The 26,551-nt window shown below is 43.7% G+C and overlaps 1 protein-coding gene across 3 annotated transcripts in view; it reads right to left on the reverse strand.

The window, feature by feature from the left end:
* PPARA (peroxisome proliferator activated receptor alpha) overlaps positions 1–26,551 on the reverse strand; it is a 99,253-nt gene that overhangs the window by 44,269 nt on the left and 28,433 nt on the right. The window contains exon 1 of one of the 3 annotated variants that reach the window (XM_021921668.2): positions 2,636–2,655. The exons of the other annotated variants lie outside the window; for them this stretch is intronic. Within the exon in view, the coding sequence (XP_021777360.1) occupies positions 2,636–2,638 (3 nt within the window). The 5' untranslated portion in view covers positions 2,639–2,655. Of the gene's footprint in view, positions 1–2,635; positions 2,656–26,551 lie in introns of those variants that run through there. 3 annotated transcript variants of the gene reach the window in all.

Raw genomic sequence — 26,551 nt, forward strand, 5'->3', positions numbered from 1 at the left:
GACAGGAAAACACAGCCAGCAAAAGGGGAAAAAAAAAACCCTCTGAATACAATAGGGAGGAACAGATTATCAGTTTTACTCCCTTCCTCAGGAGCAACAGTTGCAGAGCTTGGGAAGTGTCCTGTGCTAAAAGGAAGTGGTTTGTATTAAGAGTAATGTAGTTTTGCCACTTGCTTGGAATAAAAGAAGACTGAAGGGACCCCTCCGCTGTGGGCTCCCGGAGGGCAGCTGCTGTGTCTCACCCACGTGTGCACCCCTCTATTGGACATGGAGGTTCTTGGATCCAGAAGGTCCTTTGAAAATATTTTCTTTTTGTTGTTGTTTTTTAGATGCAGTCTCACTCTGCTGGAGTGCAGTGGCGCGATCTCGGCTCACTGAAACCTCACGCCTCCCGGGTTCAAGTGATTCTCCTGCCTCAGCCTCCTGAGTAGCTAGACTATAGGCACACACCACCATGTCCGGCTAATTTTTTGTATTTTTAGTAGAGATGTGGTTTGGCCATGTTTGGCCTCTTGAGCCTCAAAGAACTTGTGATCATTTTTGATCCACCTCAAGGGAGAAGTGGCAAGAGGTGAGTCTGCAGAGGTAGGAGAGGCCAGCAGTGCCAATCATGGTGCGTTGTTAATCCCCATGTTTAGGAGTTTCAATTTCATCCTAAAACAATGAGGAGCCACGGAAGACTATTGAGGGGAAGTGTGATGTGATCAGATTTGCATCAGGATTGTCTGGATGGCAAGGAGGAATCCAGACTCAAAGGGAACAAGATTAGAAGCAGCAAAACTCCTTACGGGGCTGTTGTAACTGTCCCAATAAGAGATGATGACAGCCCTGGGGACTGACACAAGAGGCAGGAGGACTGCGAGATGAAGAGCTGACCCTGACAACTGGCAGCTGCCTGGACCAGGGACCTGGGACAGAGTCTAGGATGAATGTATGCTCTGGCTTGGGTCACTGGGCAGAGGAGGTGGTACCCACGAAATTGGGAATATAAAGAGAAGGAGGGTAGGATTTGAGCTTGGAGAGAAGGGATTACAGGCATGAGCCACTGCACCTGGCCATGAGTTCAGCTTTAAACAGGTGTTTAAGGTACCTGAGGCCTGGCCTCTGTAAGCCGGGTCTTCTCTTCTGAGAAGCAATGATGATGCTCACAGTATTCACCTCATAGGGGTTCTTAGCAGCAGCAGCAGCAGCAGTGCCTAGAGAGGCTGCAAGGCCAACCTCGGGGGAAGGCAGTGCTATGACCTTGAAAACTCCAGCATATACAGTAGATATCCCTTATCCATGATTTCACTTTCCTTGGTTTTAGTTACTCCCAGTACAGTACAATAAGATATTCTGAGAGAGAGAGAGGAAGACACCCTTTTGTTACAGTGTATGTTATAATTGTTCTATTTTATTATCATTGTTGTTAGCCTCCTACTGTGCCTAATTTATAGATTAACTTTATCATAGGTATGCATATATAGGGAAAAACATAGCATATATAGGGTTTGATACTATCTGAGGCTTCAGGTATCCACTGTGGGGGCTTGGAATGTATCCTCCTTGGATAAGGGGGAAAGCACTGTACATTTCTTTGAACCTCAGTTTCTTTCTTTTCTTTTTTCTTTTTTTTTTCTTTCTTTCTTTCTTTCTTTTTTTTTTTTTTTTTTTTGAGACACAGTCTTGCTCTCTCGCCTACCCTGGAGTGCAGTGGCATGATCTTGGCTCACTGAAACCTCCGCCTCCTGGGTTCAGGCGTGAGCCACTACACCCGGCTGAACCTCAGTTTCAATAACTGTAAACTTAGGTTAATGACAGCTACATGGCCAGGTGGTTCGAGATGTCTATAGAGTAATGGGCACATGGTGCTGCCCCTTCCTCCCTCCTTGCTCTCCCAGCCCCCAGCCCACGCCTTCATCCTTGAATCACGCTCTTCTCCCTGTCCGGCTGGTCTTCTTAAACTATAACATCTACAAAGGCAGGACCACACCTTATTCAAGTGTGTTACACAAATACACCCTTGAATAAATTGAGCTGACCCAGAAAGCGCAGAGGAAGAGGAAAATTAGACTTATGTGAGACCTCACAAGTAACCAACACAATGTCTGGGACATGTCAAGGACTTCGCATTACTTAAAACAAAATGATGCAATGTGCTGCAAATTATTCAAGGTTGGTCGATGGCATCCGGTCTACGAATGTAAGTCTACACTGTCAATCCTGTGGTATCTAAATTCTCAACAAATATGCCACATTGGTTTTAAAGGAAAGAGAAAAGGCCCTTTCCCTTTAACTTCTAGGGACCAACTCAAGGAAGTCAAAATTTCCTCAAGACCAAGAGGAACCAACCAAGTAGAAAGATAATCCCTTCTGCAATAGTCCTATATGCTGAAGGTTAGTTTTGTTTTATGGTTTCAGGGATAAGAGATGGAGCTAGATAGATATACTTTTTTTTTTTTTTTTTTTTTTTGTGAGACGGAGACACACTTTGTTGCCCAGGCTGTAGTGTAGTGGCATGATCTCAGCTTACTGCAACCTCTGCCTCCTGGGTTCAAGTGATTCTCCTGCCTCAGCCTCCCAAGTAGCTGGCATTACAGGCAGCCACCACCATACCTGGCTGATTTTTGTATTTTTAGTAGGGACGGGGTTTTACCATGTTGGTTAGGCTGGTCTTGAACTGCTGACCTCAGGTGATCCACCTGCCTCAGCCTCCCAAAGTGCCGGAATTACAGATGTGAGCCACCGCGCCTGGCCAGAGATGGTATATTTTTAAACCTCTCTCCTTGAGCTTTCTTGTTCAGTTTTTAGATGAAGCCAACAGTATCGTCTTTTGCCAGAGCAGACAAGTTCTGAACGTACTTCGGCTTCTTCAGTCTGGTGAAAAGCAGCAACAAAAGAGGGGAACAGGGTCAACCACAGAGTTTTAAAATGAGGGCACTCCAAGTTCAAATGGTCCTCACTCTAGAAAGTTACGAGAAATGGAAGACATTAGCACGTTCTGATGAGAGTCATGTAGAAATACTGCACTCATGAAAAAGGAACAGTATGCTATCAAAAGAGACATTCAGAGAACAAGAACTTTTCTAGGGGATTACAAAACCAATTGCAAACCTAATAGAAGGGTTGGAAGATAATGGCCCCGATCTCACAGAAAGCAGAGTAAAAACAAATGGAACATGGGAGAAGCAAGAGAAGTAAGAGAGGACCAGTCCAGGAGGCAAACTCATCCAAGTAACAAGAGCTCCAAAGAGCAGGAAGCAAGAACACGGAGCAGGGGAAACCACCAACCAATGCATTCAAGATAATTTCTCAGAAACGATGGGCATGAATTTCCAGGTTGCAAGGGCCCACCAGGGGCTCAACAGAATGAATGAATACACACACACAGATGGTCACTCACTGGGAAATTCCAGACGATGCTGGAGACAAAGAGAAGATCCTACAAGCTTTCTGAGAGGGAAAAACATGTTGCACACAAAGGATCCAATAGAACACTTTTTTTTTTTTTTTTTTTTGAGATGGAGTCTTGCTGTCACTTAGGCTGGAGTACAGTGACATAATCTCAGCTCACTGCAACCTCCGCCTCTCAGGTTCAAGCAATTCTCATGCCTCAGCCTCCCCAGTAGCTGGGACTACAGGCATGTACCACCACACCCGGCTAATTTTTGTATTTTTTGTAGAGAAGGGGTTTCACCATATTGACCAGGCTGGTCTCGAACTCCTGACTTCAGGTAACCCACCTGCCTCGGCCTCCCAAATTGCTGAGATTACAGGTGAGAGCCACTGTGCCTGGCCGAATAGAATACTTTTGGATTTCCCAACAGCAACATGGGAAGTGAAAGACAACAGTTGGAAACCTTCTAAATGTGAGAGGAAACTGGCTTCTGACCCCATAGACTGATATTCAGAGAGGCCTTCCATCAGGTGCAAGGGTAGCAAAGCTCCTGTTTTCCCCATTAGTGTAACTAAAAGGTAACTGTGTCTCTCTCCGAGATTCTGGACTCTGTCTCCCCATGGTACTCGGTACTTCTCTCCTATTGTGGTAATTATTGGTGAACATGGTTTCTTATGATGTTTTAGAAGGTAACTCATGGCACCTTTTCTAGACATCCAACTTGCAGTGGTGTGTTACAGGTTGCTTGTATTTAATTTGCACTGCAATAGTATTGGTTTATAACGAGGAAGTCATCATCAAATCATCATCAGCCATTTTTCAGATCCAACCCTGCAATAAATTAGAGATATTGATAATGATAGTGGTGCCAGCTAACACTTTTTGAGCCCTTATCATATGCCAGGAACTGTCATAAATAAGCACCTAATGCGCATTAACTCACTTCCTGGTAACAGCAACCCCATGAGGCAGGCATTACCATTATGTTTACTTTACAGATGAGAAAACTGAAGCACAGACAGGTTACCACAACATGCCCTGGGGCACAGAACCACCGGAACCAGGTTTTGACCTCAGGCAGCAAGCCTCTAGTTTCTGCTTCTAACTACCACGTTATAATCCTCTGTGTGGTTTACTGTGTGTCATCTCCCAGTGTGAACGTTTCTCAACTTTACATCCAACCATCAATGATCTAGACATTTGATAATTTGGCTTTTTTTTTTTGAGACAGGGTTTCACTCTTTCACTCAGGCTGGAGGGCCGTGGTGCAATCTCAGCTCAATGCAATATTGACCTCCCAGGCTCAGGTGATCCTCCCACCTCAGCCTCCTGGGTAACTGGGACCACAGGCACACACTACCACACCCAGCTAATTTTTCTATTTTTTGTATAGACAGGGTTTCACTGTGTTGCCCAGGCTGGTCTCAAACTCCTGAACTCAAGTGATCTGCCCTCCTTGGCCCCCCAAAGTGCTGGGACCACAGGCATGAACCATTGCGCCTGACACGATAATCCAGATTCTGAATTACCCACAAGTTGTTGTTTTTCCTTCCCAGTTTATCTGTGTTGAGTAGATGCTCCTCTCAGTGAATATAACTCTCTGTTGGAGTCTTTAGTAAAGTTTAGAGATGAGGGAAAATGTAGTATTATTCTAATGTGTTTTTAAAGCAAAGACTACAAGTTTAAACTAATGACAAATTGAAATATGAGGATTTCCTGAACTCTTGCTGCTCATGCTGCTAAACAAGTGTGTGTTCAGTGGAGAATTACCTGTCTACTCATTTAGCAGATGGAGTCATTTCTGTAAGCATCGCCACATTGGGGCACCAGAGTCTGGATCCTCAGATGAGGATCTCAGAGCCAAGGCCCCAGTTCTAGTGCTTATTCCAAGCCAACTTTTTTTCATTTAAAAAACAGCTTTATGGGCCCAGTGCAGTGGCTCATGCCTGTAATCCCAACACTTTGGGAGGCCAAGGTGGGTGGATCACCTGAGGTCAGGAGTTCGAGATCAGCCTGGCCATCATGGCAAAATCCCGTCTTTACTAAAAATACAAAAATTAGCTGGGCATGGTGGCGTATGCCTGTAGTCTCAGCTACTCGGTAGGCTGAGGCACGAGAATCACTTGAACCCAGGAGGCAGAGGTTGCAGTGAGCTGAGATTGCGCCACTGCACTCCAGCCTGGACGACAGAGCGAGACTCTGTCTCAAAAAAGAAAATAAAAATAAAACAACAAAAGAAACAGCTTTATGGACATGTAACTAGCATACAATAATCCGTACATATTTAAAGTGTACAAATTTGATTTTTTTTGGCCATATGTATAAACCTGTGAAACCATCATCATAGCCAAGACAGTACACAGACCCGTCATCCTCAAAGTGCTCCTGTGCCCATCTAATCTCTCCCTCTTGCCCCTCCATGCCCACTGTCAGTGGTCTGCTTCCTGTCATTACAGATTAGTTTGTATATAAATAGAATAGTTTGTATATATAAATAGTTTTATATAAATAGAATCAAGCAGTATGTATTATACTTGTTTATCCTGGCTTCTTTCACTTTTCACAATTATTTCAGCATTCATCCATGTTGTTATAGGTATTCATAGGTCATTCCTTTTTATTGCAAAGTAATACTCCATTGTATAGATAACCACAGTTTGAGAATGTATTCACCTATTAATGGCATCTGAATTGTTTCCCAGTCTGGGCTATTATAAATAAAGCAGTTATAGACATTCAGGACTAGGTTCTGTATGGAATATATGCTTTCTTTTTTCTTGGCCAAATACTTAGGAGTGGGATTGCCAGATCTCACAGTAGGCGTTTGTTTAACTTTATAAGAAACTGCCTGCTGGGCATGGTGGTTCACGCCTGGAATCCCAGCACTTTGGGAGGCTGAGGTGGGTGGATCATCTGAGGTCAGGAGTTCGAGACCAGCCTGGCCAACGTGGCAAAACCCCATCTCTACTAAAAGTTAAAAAAAAAAATTAGCCAGGTGTGGTGGTACACACTTGTAGTCCCAGCTACTCAGGAGGCTGAGGCAGGAGAATCACTTGATCCCGGTGAAGTAGAACAGGCTTTTCCTAATTTTCCTGTGGCTTTTTCTTTCCACCTGAGGTGTCTGGTGAAGGGGGCCCTCTAACTGCCTTAGGTTCGGCTTGAGTCACTGGAGTCTTACAGTAAGTTGCCAGACAAGGCTGGAACCATTTGGGGCATGTTTGGACTGCGATCATCCAGGAACTGATGTATAGGAACTGATCTGGATGCCCAGGCTGTCCTCCAACTGTGGTCACTACCCTAAATACATGGCCAATCATTTCCCTATCTATTGTCCCGCTGGCCGGCCACCCAACATTAAAAGAAGGCCATTCCACTTCACACAGAATCCTCAATCTTTGGGGGGACAACTTAATTCCATCATCCCCAGCAAAACCTTTCTTAAAATTCTTTAACATGCACTCCAGTTTCTATGCTTTTCCTCCCATCCCGCCCTTTGTGATGCACACTCACTCTCACTTTCGTTCCAGACTGACCAGACTGGGTCCTATTACGGGAGTTTCAGGTGCTGCTTAGCTAGGAGAGTACCTTATTCCCGCCACAGCCTGCTGCAGCCATGGGGCAGCTCCTGTCAGCCATATGCAATGCCCTAGTTCTGGTCAATCCCACACTTGCCTCAGAGCACACAGTCCATGCTAAGAGATCTGTCTCCCTATGTCACGCCCCGTATTGGTCCCTCCCAGAACCATCTCTTTCACACTCTTTCACACACCTCCCTGCTCCCAGTTCCCAATCCTTAGTCAAGGCAGCAAGCCACTCTTGCCACTTTTGGTTTCTTTCCTGACCAACTTAGCAAGTCATTCTCACATCCTGCATTGGCTAAGGTGTAAGTTTCATCCGAATCGGTGAGCTACTGTCACTGTCCCCAGCCCCTCTGGGTCTAGGCAACATGGTGAAACCCTGTCATCCAAATTGGTGAGCTAGTCTCGCCATCCCCAGCCCCTGCTGGAACCATCCTGCAACCCCATTATAGGTTCCATTGCACTGTCTGGGAAAGACACCAGGACGCAGGAAAGCCGATCTCCTTTCCGGGCTGAAGTCCTCCTGTTGGTACCAAGGGTCCCAGGCCTCCCTCGACCTGGGGCTCCAGTCCCACAGGCAAGGCAGACAGAAAATCTGCCATCTCCAATCCTGGACGAGCCCCCAGAAAATGTAGTGGGAAATCAGAGAACTGGAATGATCGATGGGGTTCAGGAGGATTTAGTTAAGGTGTACACTGGCTCAGTGGACTTGCATCCAGAAAATCTCAGCACCAAACAAAGAAGGCAAGTGCCTTTTATGCATCTTGAGGTGGTAAATATGTGAGGCAGGAAGCAAGCATACAGAAGTGAGAATAAAGGCCATTACCATCTTGTGATATTCTTCTGACATGCCTTACATCTTAAGAAAAACATGTTTTGCAGCTTAAGCTTACCTGCCTTGTGAACTTGCAGCTGTGTGGGAAAAACAGGAATTTACAGAATTTACAAAATATGTGGAGGTTAGATAAGGTTAATGTTTCACACAAGGAAAATTAATATTCTTTCTTAACTCTAACTTCAGTCGGGGGTGGTTACTTAAAGCCTTTCAGTCTGAGCCTAAACAGCATTCTTATTAAAGAAACTATCATTATTTCTATTATTATTAATGCTATTGTTACCTTTATTATCATTTTTCTACTTCACTGGGAGGCAGAGGTTGCAGTGAGCTGAGATCGTGACGGAAGGAAGGAAGGAAGGAAGGAGGGAGGGAGGGAGGGAGGGAGGGAGAGAGGGAAGGAAGGAAGGAGAAGAAAAGAAAGAAAGAAAGAGAAGGAAAGAAGGAAAGAAAGAAAGAAAGAAAGAGAAGGAGAGAAGGAAAGAAAGAAAGAAAGAAAGAAACAAACAAACAAACAAACAAACTGCCAACCTGTTTTTCAATGTGTTTGTATCATTTTACCTTCCTATCAGCAGGGATGAGAGTTCTAGTTCCTGCACATCATGGCTAATGTTTGGTATGGTCAACCTTTCTAATTTTGGCCATTCACATGGGCATATAGTGGTATCATACCACCACTGTGTAAGTTGTAGAACATTAGCATGGGGACTGCAGGTTTCATCTGCATTGCCCTGATGACTGATAACATTGAGAATTTTTCACATGCTTATTTGCTATTCATCTATCTTCTTTGATGATGTGTTTGTTCAGATCTCTTGCCCATTTTTTAAACTGGGTTATTTTCTTTCAGGTGAGTTTTGAGACTTCTTTCTGTCTTCCAGCTACAATACCTTTTTCAGGCAAATACTTGTTGAATATTTCTTCCCAATGTGTAACTTGTGTTTTCATTCTCCTAAAACTGTCTTTTAAACAGTAAAAGTTTCATTTTGATGAAGTTCAATTTATTGATTTTTTTCTTTATACATAGATTGTGTTCTTGGTGTCATATCTATGAAATCTTTGCCTAACCCAAGGTCACAAAGATTTTTCTCCTGTGTTTTCTTCTAGAAGTTTTATAATTTTACGTTTTACCTTTAGATCTCTGATCTATTTTGAGTTAATTTTTGTGTAAGACATGAGGCATGGGTCTAAGTTCATTTGGGGCACATGGCTAACCAATTGCACCAGCACTATTTATTGAAAAGACTGTCCTTTCTCTACCAAATTGCCTTTGTACCTCTGTCAAAATCCAGTTGTTTTCTTAAGTAAGAAATGAATGTGGGGTGGCCGGGCGCAGTGGCTCATTCCTATAATCCCAGCACTTTGGGAGGCCGAGATGGGCAGATCACGAGGTCAGGAGATTGAGACCGTCCTGGCTAACATGGTGAAACCCTGACTCTACTGAAAAAAATACAAAGAAAATTATCCGGGTGTGGTGGCGGGCACCTGTAGTCCCAGCTACTCAGGAGGCTGAGGCAGGAGAATGGCGTGAATCTGGAAGGCAGAGCTTGTAGTGAGCCGAGATCAAGCTGCTGCACTCCAGCCTGGGCAACAGAGCGAGACTCCGTCTCAAAAAAAAAAAAAAAATGAATGTGGGATTTAATCAAATGCTTTTTCTGCATCTACTAAGATGATCATATGGTTTTTCTTTTTCATCCTGTTAACATGGTGAGTTGCATTAATTTTTTATTATCAAGTCATTTGGCATTTCCTGGGATGAACCCTACTGGTTATGTGTAATATATGCTGTACTTTGAATGTGTCCCCCAAATTTCATGTGCTGGAAACTTAGTTTCCAAATTCACATGTTGACAGCATTTGAAGGTAGCCTTTGGGAGGATTATAAGATTATCAGGGTGCGGTTCCCATGATAGGACTGGTGACTTTATAAGAAGAGGAAGACAGCCCTGAGCTGACAGGCTCTTTGCCTTGCTTCACGTCACGATCCAGCAGGAAGGCCCTAACCAGATGCCAGCATCATGCTCAAGGACTCATTAGGTACATACCTGAAATTCCGATCTATCTCACTGTATATACATCTGAGATTCTGATCTATCTCACTGTGTATACACCCAAGCTTCTGATCTATCTCATTGGTACATACCTGATATTCTGATATGGCTTCTTGTGTTTATGCCCAAGATTCTGATATACCTTCCTCTCCTAACAAACAAATTCCTGCACTGTTCCTGGCTCTGTATGAGCACCAGGCACCCTTCTTGGCTGGCACAAGTGCTGGGCACTGTTCCTTCTAATCCTCTCAGATGCTTCTTTTCCTGGCCTCAAGTAGTTTTGCTCACATGCATGCACCAAGCAGTACTTTGGTAGATCTCTGGAGTCCCTCTGTATATGGCTTGCACCTCTAATACTTTGCCTTGGATAATCTACACACCATAGTCTCCCTGGACTCTCAGCTCTATTTTGTCAACTGAGGAAGTCTGCCAAGATCTGCCTCAGTTTCCCCTCTCCCTGCACTGCAGTCTGGAAACGCTCTCAAGCCACACCTCTCACCTTGTTTGTCTTACAACCATCAGTGCCCTTCACTGCCTGATATCCAGCATCTTGAAGAACACTGTTTCATGTATTTGTATGGAGGTTTGGTTGTCTCAGATGAGAAGGTAAGTCAGTGCCTGTTATTCTATCCTGGACAAGGGAGTCTGTAATTTCTATAGGCATAATAAATTGGTTACAAGGCCACAGACAGTATATTTCTTAATCGTTTAAAACTCATGTCACCTTCTGACAGATAGAAATATTTCATGTTTTCCTTTAATATTGTTTTAAATTTCAAAGCAGATGAACTGTTAGACTATACTTTTGAAATCTACCACCTCCTTACGAGTCCTAAAATGCCTCTTTGGGTATGTGCCTGAGGTTCTGATACAGCTCCTTGGCTATATGCCCTAGACTGTGATAGATCTCCTTAGATCTATACCCAAAATTCTGCTATACCTCCCTGGGTATAAACCTGAGATCCTGATATAAATCCTTAGCTAGATACTTGAAGCCCTAATATGCCTTCTTGAGTATGTACCTGAGACTCTGCTACACCTCTTTGGGTAAATACCCGAGATTCTGATATACCTCACTGGTTACATACCTGAGGTTCTCATCTGTCTCACTGGGTACACACCTGAGGTTCTGACCTGTCTCACCAGGTACATGCCTAAGGTTCTGATCTATCTCATTGGTGTACACCTGAGGTTCTGATATGGCTCCTTAGTTTATGCCCAAGATTCTGATACGCTGCTCTCTCTTCACAAAAACTCAGATCCCTGCTGCAACTCAATACTGGGATGCATTCCAAAACTAAGACTATATAAGACTGTTTGTGCCAGGCGCGGTGGCTCAAGCCTGTAATCCCAGCACTTTGGGAGGGGCCGAGGCGATGGATCACAAGGTTAGAGATCGAGACCATCCTGGCTAACACGGTGAAACCCCGGCCTCAAAAAATACAAAAAACTAGCCGGGCGAGGTGGTGGCTGGTAGTCCCAGCTCCTCGGGAGGCTGAGGCAGGAGAATGGCTGTGAACCCAGGAGGCGGAGCTTGCAGTGAGCCGAGATCAAGGGCCACTGCACTCCAGCCTGGGCGACAGAGCAAGACTCCGCCTCAAAAAAAACAAAACAAAAAAAAAAAAGACTGTTTGAAGTTCACTTTGAATCTTGGAGGATATGATACTTTTTTTTTTTTTTTTTTTGAGGTGGATCTTTGTTCTGTTGTCCAGGCTGGACTGCAGTGGCATGATCTCGCTCACTGCAACTTCTGCCTCCCGGTTCAAGCAATTATTCTACCTCAGCCTCCAATACTATCAAATTTTCTTACACAAAATATTACCATCAGTCCTGACATAGATATAATGTTAGGATTAATTAATGCTCACTAAAATAGTAAAGGAAGAACTCTAATAGGCTACTAAACAGATTATTTTAAAAGTGTTAAAAGGATCACCTAATGATAACAGAATTCATCCACTAGGAAGACATGATGGTCCTAAATGTGTATGTACTCTTATCTATGAAGCAGGAAGCAAAGTCCTCACCTGACACTGGACCTGCTGGCACTTTGTCTTGAACCTCCCAGTTCCAGAACTGAGAGAAATTTCTGTTGTTTATAAATCACCCAGTTTATGGTATTTTGTTGTAGCAGCTTGAATGGACTAAGACACCACTCAACAACCAGAATATACTTTTTTCCCTAAAAAGCCCATGGAACATTCACCTAGACAGACCAATGCCTTTGGCCATTAAACAAACCTCAACAACAAAATAATTTTCTAATTTAAAAGAATTAGCCATACAGAGGTATATAGTTCAATAACAATGAACTTAAAATGATAATAACAGAAAATAATAGGACCATCTCTAAATGTTTTAAAATTCAACAATACACTTCTAAATAACTATGGGTCAAGAGGAAGTCTGGTGGCTCAAGCCTGTAACCCAGCACTTTGGGGATATTGAGACGAAGTGACGCTGTCAGAAGATCAAGACCATCCTGACTAACACGTGAAACCCGCCTCTACTAAAAATACAAAAACTAGCCGGGCGTGGTGGCTGGCCTGTAGTCCCAGCTACTCGAGGCTGAGGCAGGAGAATAGCTGTGAAACCCGAGGCATGGAGCTTGCAGTGAGCTGAGATCCCGCCACCGCACTCCAGCCTGGCTACAGATGACTGGCTCAAAAAAAAAAAAAAAAAAGAGAAGTCCAAGGAAAATTTAAATACATGAACTGGGCTGGCAATGGTAGCTCACACCTGTAATCCAAGTACTTTGGGAGGCTGAGGCTGGTGGATCACCTGGAGATCAGGAGTTTGAGACCAGCCTGGCTAACATGGTGAAACTCCCGCCTCTACTAAAAATACAAAATTAACCAGGCGTGGCGGTGCACACCTGTAATCCCAGTTACCTGGGAGGCTGAGACAGGAGGATTGTTTAAACCCAGGAGGCAGACATTGCAGTGAGTTGAGATCGCTACCAAGCAGAATCTCAGCCTGGGTGACACAGCCAGACTGTCTCAAAAAAAAAAAAAAAAACACCAAAACCCCTAAACAAAAAACATCAAAACAAAAACAGAACTGAATGAAAATAAAGCTACAACATACAACAATATATGGGATGGCAAGAGAAAATCGTGAGGAGAAATTGCATACTAAATGTTTGTAAGAGAGAAGATGAACAATCTCAAAAAACAATAATCTAAATTCTACATCAAGAAACTAGAAAAATAATAGCAAATAGACCAAAGCAAACAGAAGGAAGGAAATAATAAAGAAGAACAATCAATGAAATGGAAATCGAGAGAACAATCCCAGAGAATAAATGAAACTAAAAGCTGGTTTTGAAAAAAAAAAAAATTAAAATTGATAAAACTGCAGCAAAACTGGATAAAAAATAAAAAAAACAGACAAGACATAAATCAACAACATCAAGAAGAATGAAACAGGATATTACTACAGATCCTGCAATCAGTATAAGAAACTATACAAACAAATTTGAGCTAGTGAATTCTACAAAATAAGAAATAGATCAATTACTCAAAAGCTACTAACTAATCTAATTCTAACCAAGATAAAATAGTTTTAATAGCTTTATAACCATTTAAAAGTTGAATCTGTGATTTTAAAAATTCTAAAAAAAATAAATTCCCAGGTCCAGACGGAAGAATTCTACCCAAACACATAAAGAAGAAAATACCACCACACCAGTTGTATATATAATCTCTTCCAAAGAAAGTGGAAGAGGAGGAAATACTTCCCAATTTATTTTCATGAAACTAATATTACTCTGACAACAAAATTCGACAAAGCCAATAGAAAATAGAGAAACCCACAGACCACTCCTTGCTCTCAAGAACTTAGACATGAAAGTATTCAAATAAAAATATGAACAAATCAAATCCAACAATGTATAAAAAAGAATTATTTACCATGACCAACTAAGACTCATTCCAGGTATAGGCTACTTTAACATTGGAAAATCAATCAATGTAATCCACCATGTCAACAGGTTATAGAAGAAAAATCATTTGATCATACTCATTGACACAGAAAAAGGTATTTGACAAACTATAATACCCACTCATGATAAAACTCTCAACATGTTTGGAAAAGCTTTCCTCAACTAGAAAAAAGAACATCTGCAAAACCTACAGCTAACGATCCCTGCCAGCCCAAAAAGAAAGACTGAATGTTTTCCACTAACATCTGCATGGCACAGACATTCACTTTCACCACTCTTCCTCAACATAGTGATGGAAGCCCTAAGTACTGTAATAAGGCAGGAATAAAAGGCACATCGATAAGAAGAAAGAAATGAAAGTCCCACTGGCAATGACACATGAAAATCCTTAGAAATCACAAAAACCCCTCTTGAACTAAGAAATGAATACAGCAAGACTGTAAGATCAGCATGCAAAAATAAATTGCATTTCTGTCTACTAACAACAAACATGCAGACATAAAAGTTAAAAACAACAATGTCATTTGTGAAATACTCCAAAGAAAAATGAAATACTTAGGCATTGCCACCTTAACAAAAACATATATAGGATCTGTATACTGAAATTACAAATGCTGATGGAAAAATCAAAGAAAGCTGGGTGTGATGGCTCATGCCTATAATCCCAGCACTTTGGGAGGATCCCTTTAAGGCCATGAGTTTAAGACCAGCTTGGGCAAACAAACGCAGACCCCATCTCTACAAAAATAAATAAATAGGAAAAATTAGCCAGGTGTGGTAGAGTGTACCTAGCTCCAGTTACCAGGAATTGACGCTAGGAGGGTTACTTCCAGCCCAAGAGGTCATATATTGCAGGAGCCACGACCATGGCCCACTGTACTCCAGCCTGGGTGAGGGAGTGAGATCCTGCCTCAAATTAAAAAAAAAAAAAAAAATCAAAAAGAAAACTACCATGCTCATGGACTGAAAGACTCCAACATACAAAGACGCTAATTCTCTCAAGTTGATCTGTAGGTTTAGTGTAATTCTATCAAAAATGCCAGTAACAGTTTTTATAGATATAGAGATAAGCTTACCCTAAATTTACACAGAAAAGATGGCACAAGCCCTATAAGGGCTAAACAATCAGCAAAGAAGAGCAAAGTGGAGAAACCACTCTACTTAATAGTCAGACCTACTCAGTAATAAAGACAGTGTGGTACTGGTGAAGGAATAGACATGACATCAATGGAACAGACTATAAACCCTGAAATAGATCAACACAAATAGGGCCCAACTGATTTTGACAGAGGTGCAAAATTTCGTATGAATGATAACCTTTCAAAACTGCTGGAGCAACTGGATATCCATTAGTAGCAGGAGAAGAACTTCAAACTAAGTTTTGCATCTTTTTTGAGACGGAGTCTTGCTCTGTCACCCAGGCTGGAGTGCAGTGGCCGGACAGCTCACTGCAAGCTCCTCCTCCGCCCACGCCATTCTCCTGCCTCAGCCTCCCAAGTAGCTGGGACTACAGGCACCCGCCACTTCGCCTCTCGGGCTAGTTTTTTGTATTTTTTTAGTAGAGACGGGGTTTCACCAGATAGCTACAGGATGGTCTCGACCTCCTGACCTCAGATCCCTGCCTCGCCTCCCAAAGTGCTGGGATTACAGGCTTGAGCCACCGCCAGTCTTACATCTTAAAAAGAATTAATTCTAAAATGGATCATGGACCTAAATATCTGACAAAGGACAGTATCTGTATATGTAAACATTTTCAAAACTGAACAATAAAACCCCAAACAATCCACTAGAAAAATGAGCAAAAGACGGAAGACATTTTGCTCAATGCAGGATACACAAACGCAACAAATAAGTACATGAAAAGATATTTAACACCATAAGCCACTGGGGAAAGGCAACCAGGAACCAATGGCGAGATATCACTGCACACCTATCAAATGGCTAAAATAAAGAATAGTGATAACACCAAATGCTGGAAAGGACATAGACAAACAGGAAGCCACTCATACATTCCTGGTGGAATGTAAATAGTACAGCCACTCTAGAAAGTTTGGCAGTTTTTAAAAAATAAAACTAAACATGAAACTACTCATATGATCCAGCAAGTACACTCTTGGGCAGTTATCCGAAAGTGAAATGAAACTTATGTTCACACAAAAACTTGTGAGCATACACCAAAAAGAACAGATAACAAATAAAGCTGCGCAAATAAATTGACTCAAAATTTAAAGCTTTGTGCCACAAACACTACCATTAAGAAAGTGGAAGGTCAAGGGTGGCCCGCCTGTAATCCCAGCACTTTGGGAGGCCGAGGCTGGTGGATCACGAGGTCGAGATCGACCATCCTGGCTAACATGGTGGTGAAACCCCCGCTCTACTAAAAATACAAAAAATAGCCGGGCGAGGTGGCGGCGCCCAGAAGTCCCAGCTACCGGAGGCTGAGGCGGAGAATTACGCGGAACCCAGGAGGCGGAGCTTGCAGTGAGCCGAGATCGCTACCACCGCACTCCAGCCTGGGCGACACAGCGACTCCTCTCAAAAAAAAAAAAAAAAAAAAAAAAAAAAGAAAGAAAAAGACAAACCGCAAAAATGGGAGAAAAAAGGCTGCGCGGTGGCTCATGCCTGTAATCCCACTTTGGGAGGCTGAGGCTGGTGGATCACAAGGTCAGGAGTTCGAGATCAGCCTGACCAACAGGGTGAAACCCCGCCTCTACTAAAAAATACAAAACAGTAGCCGGGCATGGTGGCATGTCCCTGTAGTGCCAGCTACTCAGGAGGCTGGGAGGCCGCGAGAATCAGCTGGAACCAGGGAGCTGGAGGTTGCAGTGAGCTGAGGTTGTGCCATTGCACTCCAGCCTGGGCGCATAGAGCAAGACTCCATGTCAAAGAAAAAAAAAAAAAAGGAGAAAATATTTACAAATCATATCTCTGATAAGAGACTTGTATCAGAATGTATAAAGAACTCTTAAACTCAACAATAAAAAAATATAACTATCTCAATTTCTAAAATGGACTAAGGATTTGAATAGACATTTTCTAAAGAAGATATACAAATGGCCAATAACTACATGAAAAGGAGCCGAGTGTCACTGGTCATTAGGGAATGCAAATCAAAACCAGAATGAAACACTCACTTCACACCCACTGGAATGGCTGCTATAATTCAGACTCCATCTCAAAATAAATTAATTAATTAACTAATTAAAAAGACAGACAATAACAAGTGGCTGACAGAGATGTGGAGAAATTAGAACCTTCATATGTTGCCAGTGGGAAATGGCATAGCTTTGGAACAGTCTGGCAGTCCTCAAGAAGTTGGGAACACAGATTCACTATATGACCCATAATTCCACTCCTAAAGAAAATGAAACAGGCCGGGTGTAGTGGCTCACGCCTATAATCCCAGCACTTTGGGAGTCTGAGGCGGTGGATCACTTGAGGTCAGGAAATCTCGGTGACTGTTTCGGTCAACATGGTGAAACCTTATTCTACTAAAAGACAAAAATTAGCTGGGCATGGTGGCATGTGTCTGTAATCCCAGCTATTGGGAGGCTAAGGCAGGAGAATCACCAAACCTGGGAGGTGGAGGTTGCAGTGAGCTGAGATGCGTGCCACTCCATGGAGTGACAGAATAGGGGCCCTGTCTCAGAAGAAAAGAAGAGAGAGAGAGAGAGAAATGAAAACATACATGCCCACAAAACTTGTATGTGAATGTTCATAAGAAGCATTCTTAAGTAATAACCAGAAAGTTAAAACACAGATGTCCACAACTAAAAGTGTGGATAAATAATATGTGTTATATCCACTTATTAGAATATTTTGGCAATAAAAAAGAAATAAAGTACTGATACATGCTACAACATGGATGACCCATGTGAAATATTATGCAAAATGAAAAAAGGTAGTCACAAAAGACTACATATTGTGTGTCCATTATATGAAATGTCGGAACATGAAACAAATTGTAGAGATAGAGAAATAGATGAGTGGTTGTCTAGGAGGCTAGATGGGGAAGGGAGGAGGGTGGAAGGAACAGGCAGTGATTACTAGTAGCTCTGGGGTTTCTTTCAGAGGGCAATGAATATGTTTGCATCCATTGGAGGACATCTAAGTTGCAGTGATGGTTTTGGTTACACAGTCTTGTGAGTTTACCAAAAGCTATAACATACATTGTAAATCAATGTCATATGGTATACAATCTACATATCTCTTCCTGCTTTCTTTTCTTTCTTTTCTTTCTCTTTCTTTCTTTCTTTTCTTTTCTTTTCTTTTCTTCCTTCCCTCCTTCCTTCCTTCCTTCCTTCTTTCCTTTCTTTCCCTTCCCTTCTTTTTTTCGAGATGGAGTCTCACTCTGTGGCCCAGGCTGGAGTGCAGTGGCATGATCTTGGCTCATTGTAGCCTCCACCTCCTGGGTTCAGAGAGATACTCTGCCTCAACCAGGTAGCTGGGATTGCAGAGTGCATGCCAACATGCTTGGCTAATTCTTGTATTTTAGTAGAGGCAGGGGTTTTGCCACGTTGGCTGAGCTAGTCTCAAATTGCTGACTTCCAGTGATCCACCTGCCTTGGCCTCCCAAAGTCACTGAGATTATAGGCATGAGCCACTGGTGACCCTGTAATTTTACATTCTATCTATCTATCTATCTAATACATCTATCTATCTATCTATCTATCTATCTGTCAATCCAATGAATCTATCCGTCTGTCCATCCGTCCATCCATCCCACCTACCTGTCTATGAATGGCCAGGGGTCTTGCTCTGTTGCCCAGGCTGGAGACAGTGGCACAATCTCACCTGCTTGCAACCTCTGCCTCCTAGGATCAAGCAGACCTCCCTACCTCAACCCTCTCAAGTACCTGGGATTACAGAGCACATCACCGTGTGGGGCCAATTTTTATTTTTGTTGTAGAGTCAGGTCTGGCTTTGTTACCCAGGCTGGTCCTAAAACTACGAGCTCAAACAATCCTCCTGCCTCAGCCTTCTTCAAAGTGTGCAGGATTACAGGCGTGAGCCACCGCGCCTGGCTAGAATATTTAAAACAAACCAGAAACCAAGAAACCTGTAAACAAATGTTCACAAGCTTGATTCACAGTAGCTCAAACTGGAAACAAGCTAGATGTCCTCAATGGGGTGAACAGTTAAACATAGCTCCTCCACACCATGGAAATTACTCAGCAATAGAAAGGAATACTACTGATGCGCAACAGCCTGGATCAATCTCATAGAAATTACCTGAGTCAGGGTTGCCATATGATTCATTGTCTTGACATTCTTTTTGTTTTGTTTGTTGTTTTGTTTGTTTTTGTTTTGAGAGCCAGTCACCAGCTCTGTCGCCCAGGCTGGAGTGCAGTGGCCGGATCTCTCAGCTCACTGCAAGCTCTGCCTCCCGGGTTTTAAGCCATTCTCCTGCATAGCCCCTCCCGAGTAGCGGACTACGAAACCTGCCGCCACCTCGCCCGGCTAGTTTTTGCGTATTTTTTAGTGGAGGCGGGGGTTTCACCGTGTTAGCCAGGATGGTCTGGAACTCCTGACCTCGTGATCGCCGTCTCGACCTCCCAAAGTGGGATTACAGGCGAGCCACCGGCGCCCACGGCCTGTTTGTTTGTTTTAAGATGGAGTCTCTCGCTCTGTCACCCAGGCTGGAGTGCAGTGGCGTTTCCAGCTCTTTTCTGGCTTTCGCCTCCCGGGTTCACGCCATTCTCCTGCCTCAGCCTCCCGAGTAGCTGGCACTACAGGCACCCGCCACCATGCCCAGCTAATTTTTTGCATTTTTTAGTAGAGACAGGGTTTCACCATGTTGGCCAGGATGGTCTTGATCTCCTGACCTCGTCGTGATCCACCCGCCTCAGCCTCCCAAAGTGCTGGGATTACAGGCGTGAGCCACCTCGCCCGGCCTATGTGACATTCGTAAAATGACAGAAATGGACAACAGATTAATGACTGGAAAATTAAAAAAGGGATGGGAAGGTAGGAGAGAAGTGGGTTTGGCTATAAAAGGCACCATGACAGCTGATTGGTGATGGAAACATTCTGCATCTTGATGGTATCAATGTCAGTCTCCTGACTGTGATATCGTCCTCTAGCTTTGCAATATGTTACCCTTGGGGAAAAGTGGAAAGAGTGCTGGGGATCTCTGTAGTATTTCCTAAAACTGCATGTGAGGCCAAGGCAGGCAGATGACTTGAAGTCAGGAGTTCGAGACCAGCCTGGCCAAGAAGGTGAAACCCCATCTCTACTAAAAATATAAAAATAAGCCAGGCATGGTGCACGTCTGTAATCCCAGCTACTCAGGAGGCTGAGGCAGGAGAATCACTTGGATCCAGCAGACAGCGGTTGCAGAGACCTGAGATTGCACCAGTGCACTCCAGCCTGGGTGACAGAATGAGACTCTGTCTCGAAAAAACAAAACAAAACAAACAAAAAAAACCTACAATTATCAAAAAAATGTTTTAAGTTAATTTTTTTAAAGTACTAAAAGGGAGGCAAATTAGGAGTGATTTTTTGTTTGTTTGTTAGTTTGTTTTGAGACAGGATCTCGCTGTGTTGCCCAGGCTAGAGTACAGTAGTGTGATCATGGCTCACTGAAGCCTCAAACTCCCAGGCTCAAGCAAGCCTCCTACCTCAGCCTTCTGAATAGCTAGGACTACAGGCATGAACCATGATGCCTGGCTAATTTTTTAAATTTCTGTAGAGACAGGGTCTCACTATGTTTCCCAGGCTGTTCTCGAACTCCTGAGCTCAGGTGATCCTACCCCCCTCAGCTTCCCAAAGTGCTGGGATTACAGGAGTGGGTTACTATGTCTGGCCACCAGTGGTACTTTAAGAACAGGTGATCTGTTCTTCATGTTTTCTGCTCTGCAGCTTTCAGAATCCAAACATAGTAAACATAGCTAGGATATAGAATATATAGAAACTGTCTCTTTTATTTATTTGCTTGCCTTTAACTTTTTATTTGGAAGTACTTTCACTTACCGAAAAGTTGTACCCCAAAAACAGTATAAAGAACACCACAACTTTACCCATATTCACTGGTAGTTACCTATTTAACCATTCGCTTTATTATAACTTCTTTCTTTTTTTTTCGAGATGGAGTATCGCTCTGTTGCCAAGCTGCAGTGCAGTGGCACGATCTCGGCTCACTGTAACCTCCGCCTCCTGGGTTCAAGCATTCTCCTGCCTCAGCCTCCTGAGTAGCTGGGACTACAGACATGCACCACCATGCCCAGCTAATTTTTTGTATTTTAGTAGAGACGGGGTTTCACCATGTTGGCCAGGATGGTATCGATCTCCTGACCTCGTAATCTGCCCGCCTTGGCCTCCCAAAGTGCTGGTATTACAGGCATGAGCCACTGCACCTAGCCCCCAATTTCTTTCTTTATAAGTATGTATGTATATATGTGTATGTGTGTGTGTATTTGAGGGTGAGTTGCATACATCATGGCCCATTCTCCTAAATACTAAACTATGTGTTTACTGAGAATGGCAGTGTGCTCTTACACAGCACAGAACACTTCACTTCCATAAATGTATCAGATACACTTCAATCTATGATTCGTATTCAAGTTTTGTTAGTTGACCCAATAATGTCCTTGAGGGCATTTTTCCTCCTTCAGTACAGGGTGCTGTTTAGAGTCAGGTATTACATTTTGTTGTCTTTTCTCTTTTAATCTGAAACATCTCCACAGCTTTTGTCTTTTATGATACTGACATTTTTATGGAATACCATTTCCAAGCTGTCCTCCTCCCTTTTCAAATAGAATGTAGCAGCTGCCTTAGTACAGACGTAGAGTAACGTATATTATGACAGATATCTGCATAGAAAAATCCACACTTAATAAGCACCTCTAATTCGAGGTATATCCCACGTCCCATCCTGAAGCTGGGTTCTTAAATAGGCTCCCAGCCTGTCTAGCAACTTGCATGCCCTCCATTTTGCCAGTTTGCCAGCTGGAAATGTGTCCGAGGCTTTCCTATTTGGAACTAGAGGTTCCCACAGCTACACTCCTATTCAACACAACAAATAAAAGAAAACTAAAAACATAACTGTTTTGTAAATCCCCAAATAAGAGAGTGAAAAGAACAGCCACAACGTCTACCTGATAGCATGACTTTAAGCAACTCAACATAATTCAGACATTCAGCAAACGCCGGTAACCATAAACCAAGTACCTTCTGCAAGCGCTGGTTGTAGAACAAATCCTTTTCTGAAGGGACAAAGATGAATGTAACTTAAAGTGACAAGAACACTAAGGGAACAGAAGCAAGCCATTTAAGGGTAAAAATGGAATTTTCTGCTATAAAGTAAAGCTCTGCATAAAAATAAGACAAAACAGGAGATCTAGTAAGGGTTTATTCATAAGACCCCATGCTGAGGATTTCAAGGAGACAGTCACGTTTCTGGGGTAACTGACTATGGGATTGTCCCTCATGGGGCCAAGTAACCTGTCAAAGCAACAAGGCTTCCTACTCAACATGCCCTGTGGCCACCCTGCCAGCCGGAGGGGCTATCTGAAGCCTTGAACAGCTGTCAACATGCCTTGAATCCAACAGGTCCCGACGTGACCTCGGTCTTTTACCTCTGCACAAAGTTATGGCTTATGGTTGTGTTTGGACAGTCTGGTTTGTTTGTTGATCCTTTGGTCTGAAAGGCTGTTTTTTTCTTTTTTTGAGATGGGGTCTTGCTCTCTCACCCAGGCTGGAGTGCAGTGGCACGATCTCAACTCACTGCAACCTCCACCTCCCAGGTTCAAGTGATTCTCCTGCCTCAGCTTCCTGAGTAGCTGGGACTATAGGCGCACGCCACCATACCCAGCTAATTTTTGTATTTTCAGTTTCACCATGTTGGCCAGGCTGGTCTCCAACTCCTGACTTCAGGTGATCCGCCTGCCTCGGCATCCCAAAGTGCTGGGATTGCAGGCGTGAGCCACCGCACCTGGCCCAAGGCCGTTTTTTTGTTTTTGTTTTTGTTTTTTTATTACTTGCATTCATACTGTGGTTTCCATCCCAGCTCATGGCATCCTGCCCAGGGCATCACTCCCTCCCTCCTCACCTCCTGCCACAGTCTCCTCCCTCTCCCTTTTCCAAGGTTCTCACGCACGGCTGCCAGGTTCCTCGCCTGGAGGAGAGCCCTGATCACCTCCTGTGGATGGGCTCTTCTCGAGCATGGCTTCCAAGTACCCGGATTCACAGGTAGAGAAACCGACCAGGGACAGGTATCACCCAAGGCCACACGGCTGCTCAGTGGCTGGCTGGAGCTAAGGTCAAGGTCTTCCTACCCCCCAGTGCGGTGGAGCCTTTCCCACTTAGCCAGCTTGCTTGGCTGGGCCGTACCCCTTCAGGCCCCTCTGCAAACCTCAGAGCCACCTACAGCTTCTGCCTGGGCCCTGAAAGCTGTCTGAGGGGGCCTTTTAGCAGCTAGGTCGGAGCATATCCAGTACCCTAAGAAGCCCCCACTGGTCCCCATCCCATGGCCTTTCACACACAACACAAACCAGAGTCCTCACAATGGCCCCGGCCTCCACGAGACTGGTCCTGCCTCTCCCCTGGGACCTCCTGACTTCCTTCTCCTCCTCTCCAGGACACTGCTCCAGTCACACTTCCTGGCTGCTCCTCCCATGAGCCCACCCTGCCGCCCTCCCTGTCAGGATGCTCCCATCCTGATGTCTGCTCCACCTGTTCTCACCTGTTTCCAGCCCTTCCTCAGATGCTAGGTCCTGGCCACCACCTCAGGGAGGCCAGCCTGGACCAGCCTCCTGGCACCCTCGCCCCTTCTGGCACCCCTGACCCACTTGCCCGCTCTGGGCTTGCTCCTCCTACTGTACCTGGAGGCAGCTAACTCACCAGGCCAGCTGCTCCATCACTCCACTCATGACCTGTCTGTCCCTGCCACAGCATCAGCTCTCACAGACGAGGGTGTCATGGGTTTTGTTCATTATGTATCTTAGAACAATGCCTGGTACAGAGAAGGAGCTCAATAAATATCTGATGGAGTTTGAACCAGAATGCATGAATCTTCTCTTCATGTCCCCTTGTAGGCCCTGGACCCTGGCCAAAATAGATGACTCGGCATCTGCCAGCCCCACCCCAGGCTTCCTGGACTCTGTACTTTTCTTTTTTTCCTTTATGAGACAGAGTCTCACTCTGTTGCCCAGGCTGGAGTGCAGTGGCGCAATCTTGGCTCACTGCAACCTCTGCCTCCTGGGCTCAAGCAATTCTCCTGCCTCACCCTCCCAAATAGCTGGAATTACAGGCACCTGCCACCGTGCCTGGCTAATTTTTGTATTTTTAGTACAGACGGGGTTTTGCCATGTTGGCCAGGCTGGTCTTGAACTCCTGACCTCAGGTGATCCGCCTGTCTTGGCCTCCCAAACTGCTGGGATTACAGGTATGAGGCATTGCACCAGGCCCTGGCCTCTGTACTTTATCCTACTTCTTTCTGCCAGGAATACATCCCCATTCTACACATTTGCGGGGCGGTACAGATGCCTTTCCTCCTCAAAGTGCTCAGGATCCCTCCAGGGAAAGGACTTCACCTCTCTTCTGAATCACCACAGCTCTCATTGTGGGTATTGATATATGCCTTTTCTGCTCAACTGACCTGTACCTCTTGGAGGAAGAATTCTTGTCTGTCATCTTCCTCTCCTACACAAGGCAGATGTTCAGTGAAAATTTACAGAATGAATCTGACATTGGTGCTAAATTCCGAACATTGTTCCCTGTCTTACAAAAACTCAAATCAGGACTGGTGCAGTGGCTCACGCTTGTAATCCCAGCACTTTGGGAGGCTGAGACAGGCTGATCCCTTGAGTCCAGGAGTTTGAGACCAGCCTGGGTGATATGACAAAACCCCGTCTCTACAAAAAAAAAAAAAAATTAGCTGGGCGTGGTTGTGCATACCTGTGGTCCCAGCTGCTTAGGAAGCCGAGGTAGGTGAATCACTCCAGCCTGGGTGACAGAGTAAGACCCTGTCTCAACAAAACGAAACAACTCCCACCCCCCTGCCACCAAAAACACACTTAAATCATTTTAAGTAACGAACCTATGAAAAGAGCCTGTATATAGTACAAGTATTTAAAGGACAAGGCTGGTTGCAGAACAAATGTTTTTCTAAAAAAAAAAACAAAGATGAATGCAACTTAAAGTGATGAGAATGCTAATGGAACAGAAGCAAGCTGTTTAAGAGAAAAACTGAATTTTCTTGTTAAAAAGTAAAGTTCCTGAAGTGCATCCCGTGACAGCCTGGGAGAGAGTGCACTGAACAGTTTTCGGGCCATTTAAATTGTCTGTAGCTCTGTAAAGTCCACATCATTCAAGTAAACATAATCAGGATGCCTACATGTGCTCGGTGTCAGATGTCAGTATCCCTTGTGTGACACATGAGGCCTTTCTTAAGACGACTGACACCTTCCCAATACTGAGTTGTACCTTCCATGAACATAGTATATCCATCTACTTATTTGGGCTATATTTAAGCTCTCTTAATAACATAATCAGTTTTCTGAGTAGAGACCTTACATATCTTTTTCAGATTTATTCCTAGATATAGATACATTATAAATGTAACTTTTAATAAACTTTCTTATTTAGAGCAGTTTTGGGCTTACAGAAAAATTGAGTGGAAAGTACAAAGAAGTCTCATATACCACCTCACTCCCACCACAGTTTCCCTGTTATTAACATCTTGCATTGGTGAGGTAATTTGTTGCCATTGATGAGCCAATATTGACATATTATTGCTAACTGAAGTCCACAGTTTTCATTTTCACTCTTTGTGTTGTACATTTTATGGGTATTGACAAATGCCTAATAACATGTATTCATCATTACAGTACCATACAGAATAGTTTGACTGCCCTAAAAATGCCCTGTGTTCCACTTACTCATTCCTCTTTCCCTCCCCGTGAGCCCCTGGCAACCACTGACGCATCTTTTAACTGTCTCCATAGTTTTGCCTTTCCCATAATGTCTAGCATTGGAAGCAGACAGTATATAGCTTTTTCACTTTGAGTTCTTTCAGGTATATAATATTTTTGATAATAAGTGGTATTATTTATTATTTGCCAAAATGTTTTCCAAACTGGCTGCTATCATTTTACATTCTCATCAGCAGTGTATGAGAGTTCTTATTCCACATTCTTATGCATATGTGGTCAGACTGCTAAATTACAGCCAGTATTGTGGGTGTGTAGTGATATCTTTCTACCAAGAGAGATGTTGATTAACTTGCATCTCCCTAATGACTAATGAGGGAAAGGCACACGAACATCTTTTCATGTGCTTGCTTACCATCCATTCAAACGGGCTGAAGAGTTAGTTCATCTTTTGCCCATTTTTAATTGGGCTGCTTGACATCTTATTGAATTATAATAGTTCTTTATATAACCCATATCCAAGTCCTTTGTCAGATATATGTTTTGCAAATATTTTCTCTAAGTCTATGGCTTGACTTTTCATTTTATTAAGTGTTTTCTGATGAGTAAACGTTTCTAATTTTGAGGATGGCTAATTTATTAATTTTTTCTTTTTTTTTTTTTTTTTTTATTTTTTTTTTTGAGACGGAGTCTCGCTCTGTCGCCCAGACTGGAGTGCAGTGGCCGGATCTCAGCTCACTGCAAGCTCCGCCTCCCGGGTTTACGCTATTCTCCTGCCTCAGCCTCCCGAGTAGCTGGGACTACAGGCGCCAGCCACCTCGCCCGGCTAGTTTTTTGTATTTTTTTTTAGTAGAGACGGGGTTTCACCGTGTTAGCCAGGATGGTCTCGATCTCCTGG

Source organism: Papio anubis, chromosome 16 (genome assembly GCF_008728515.1).
Source record: "Papio anubis isolate 15944 chromosome 16, Panubis1.0, whole genome shotgun sequence".
NCBI classification, from domain to species: domain Eukaryota; kingdom Metazoa; phylum Chordata; class Mammalia; order Primates; family Cercopithecidae; genus Papio; species Papio anubis.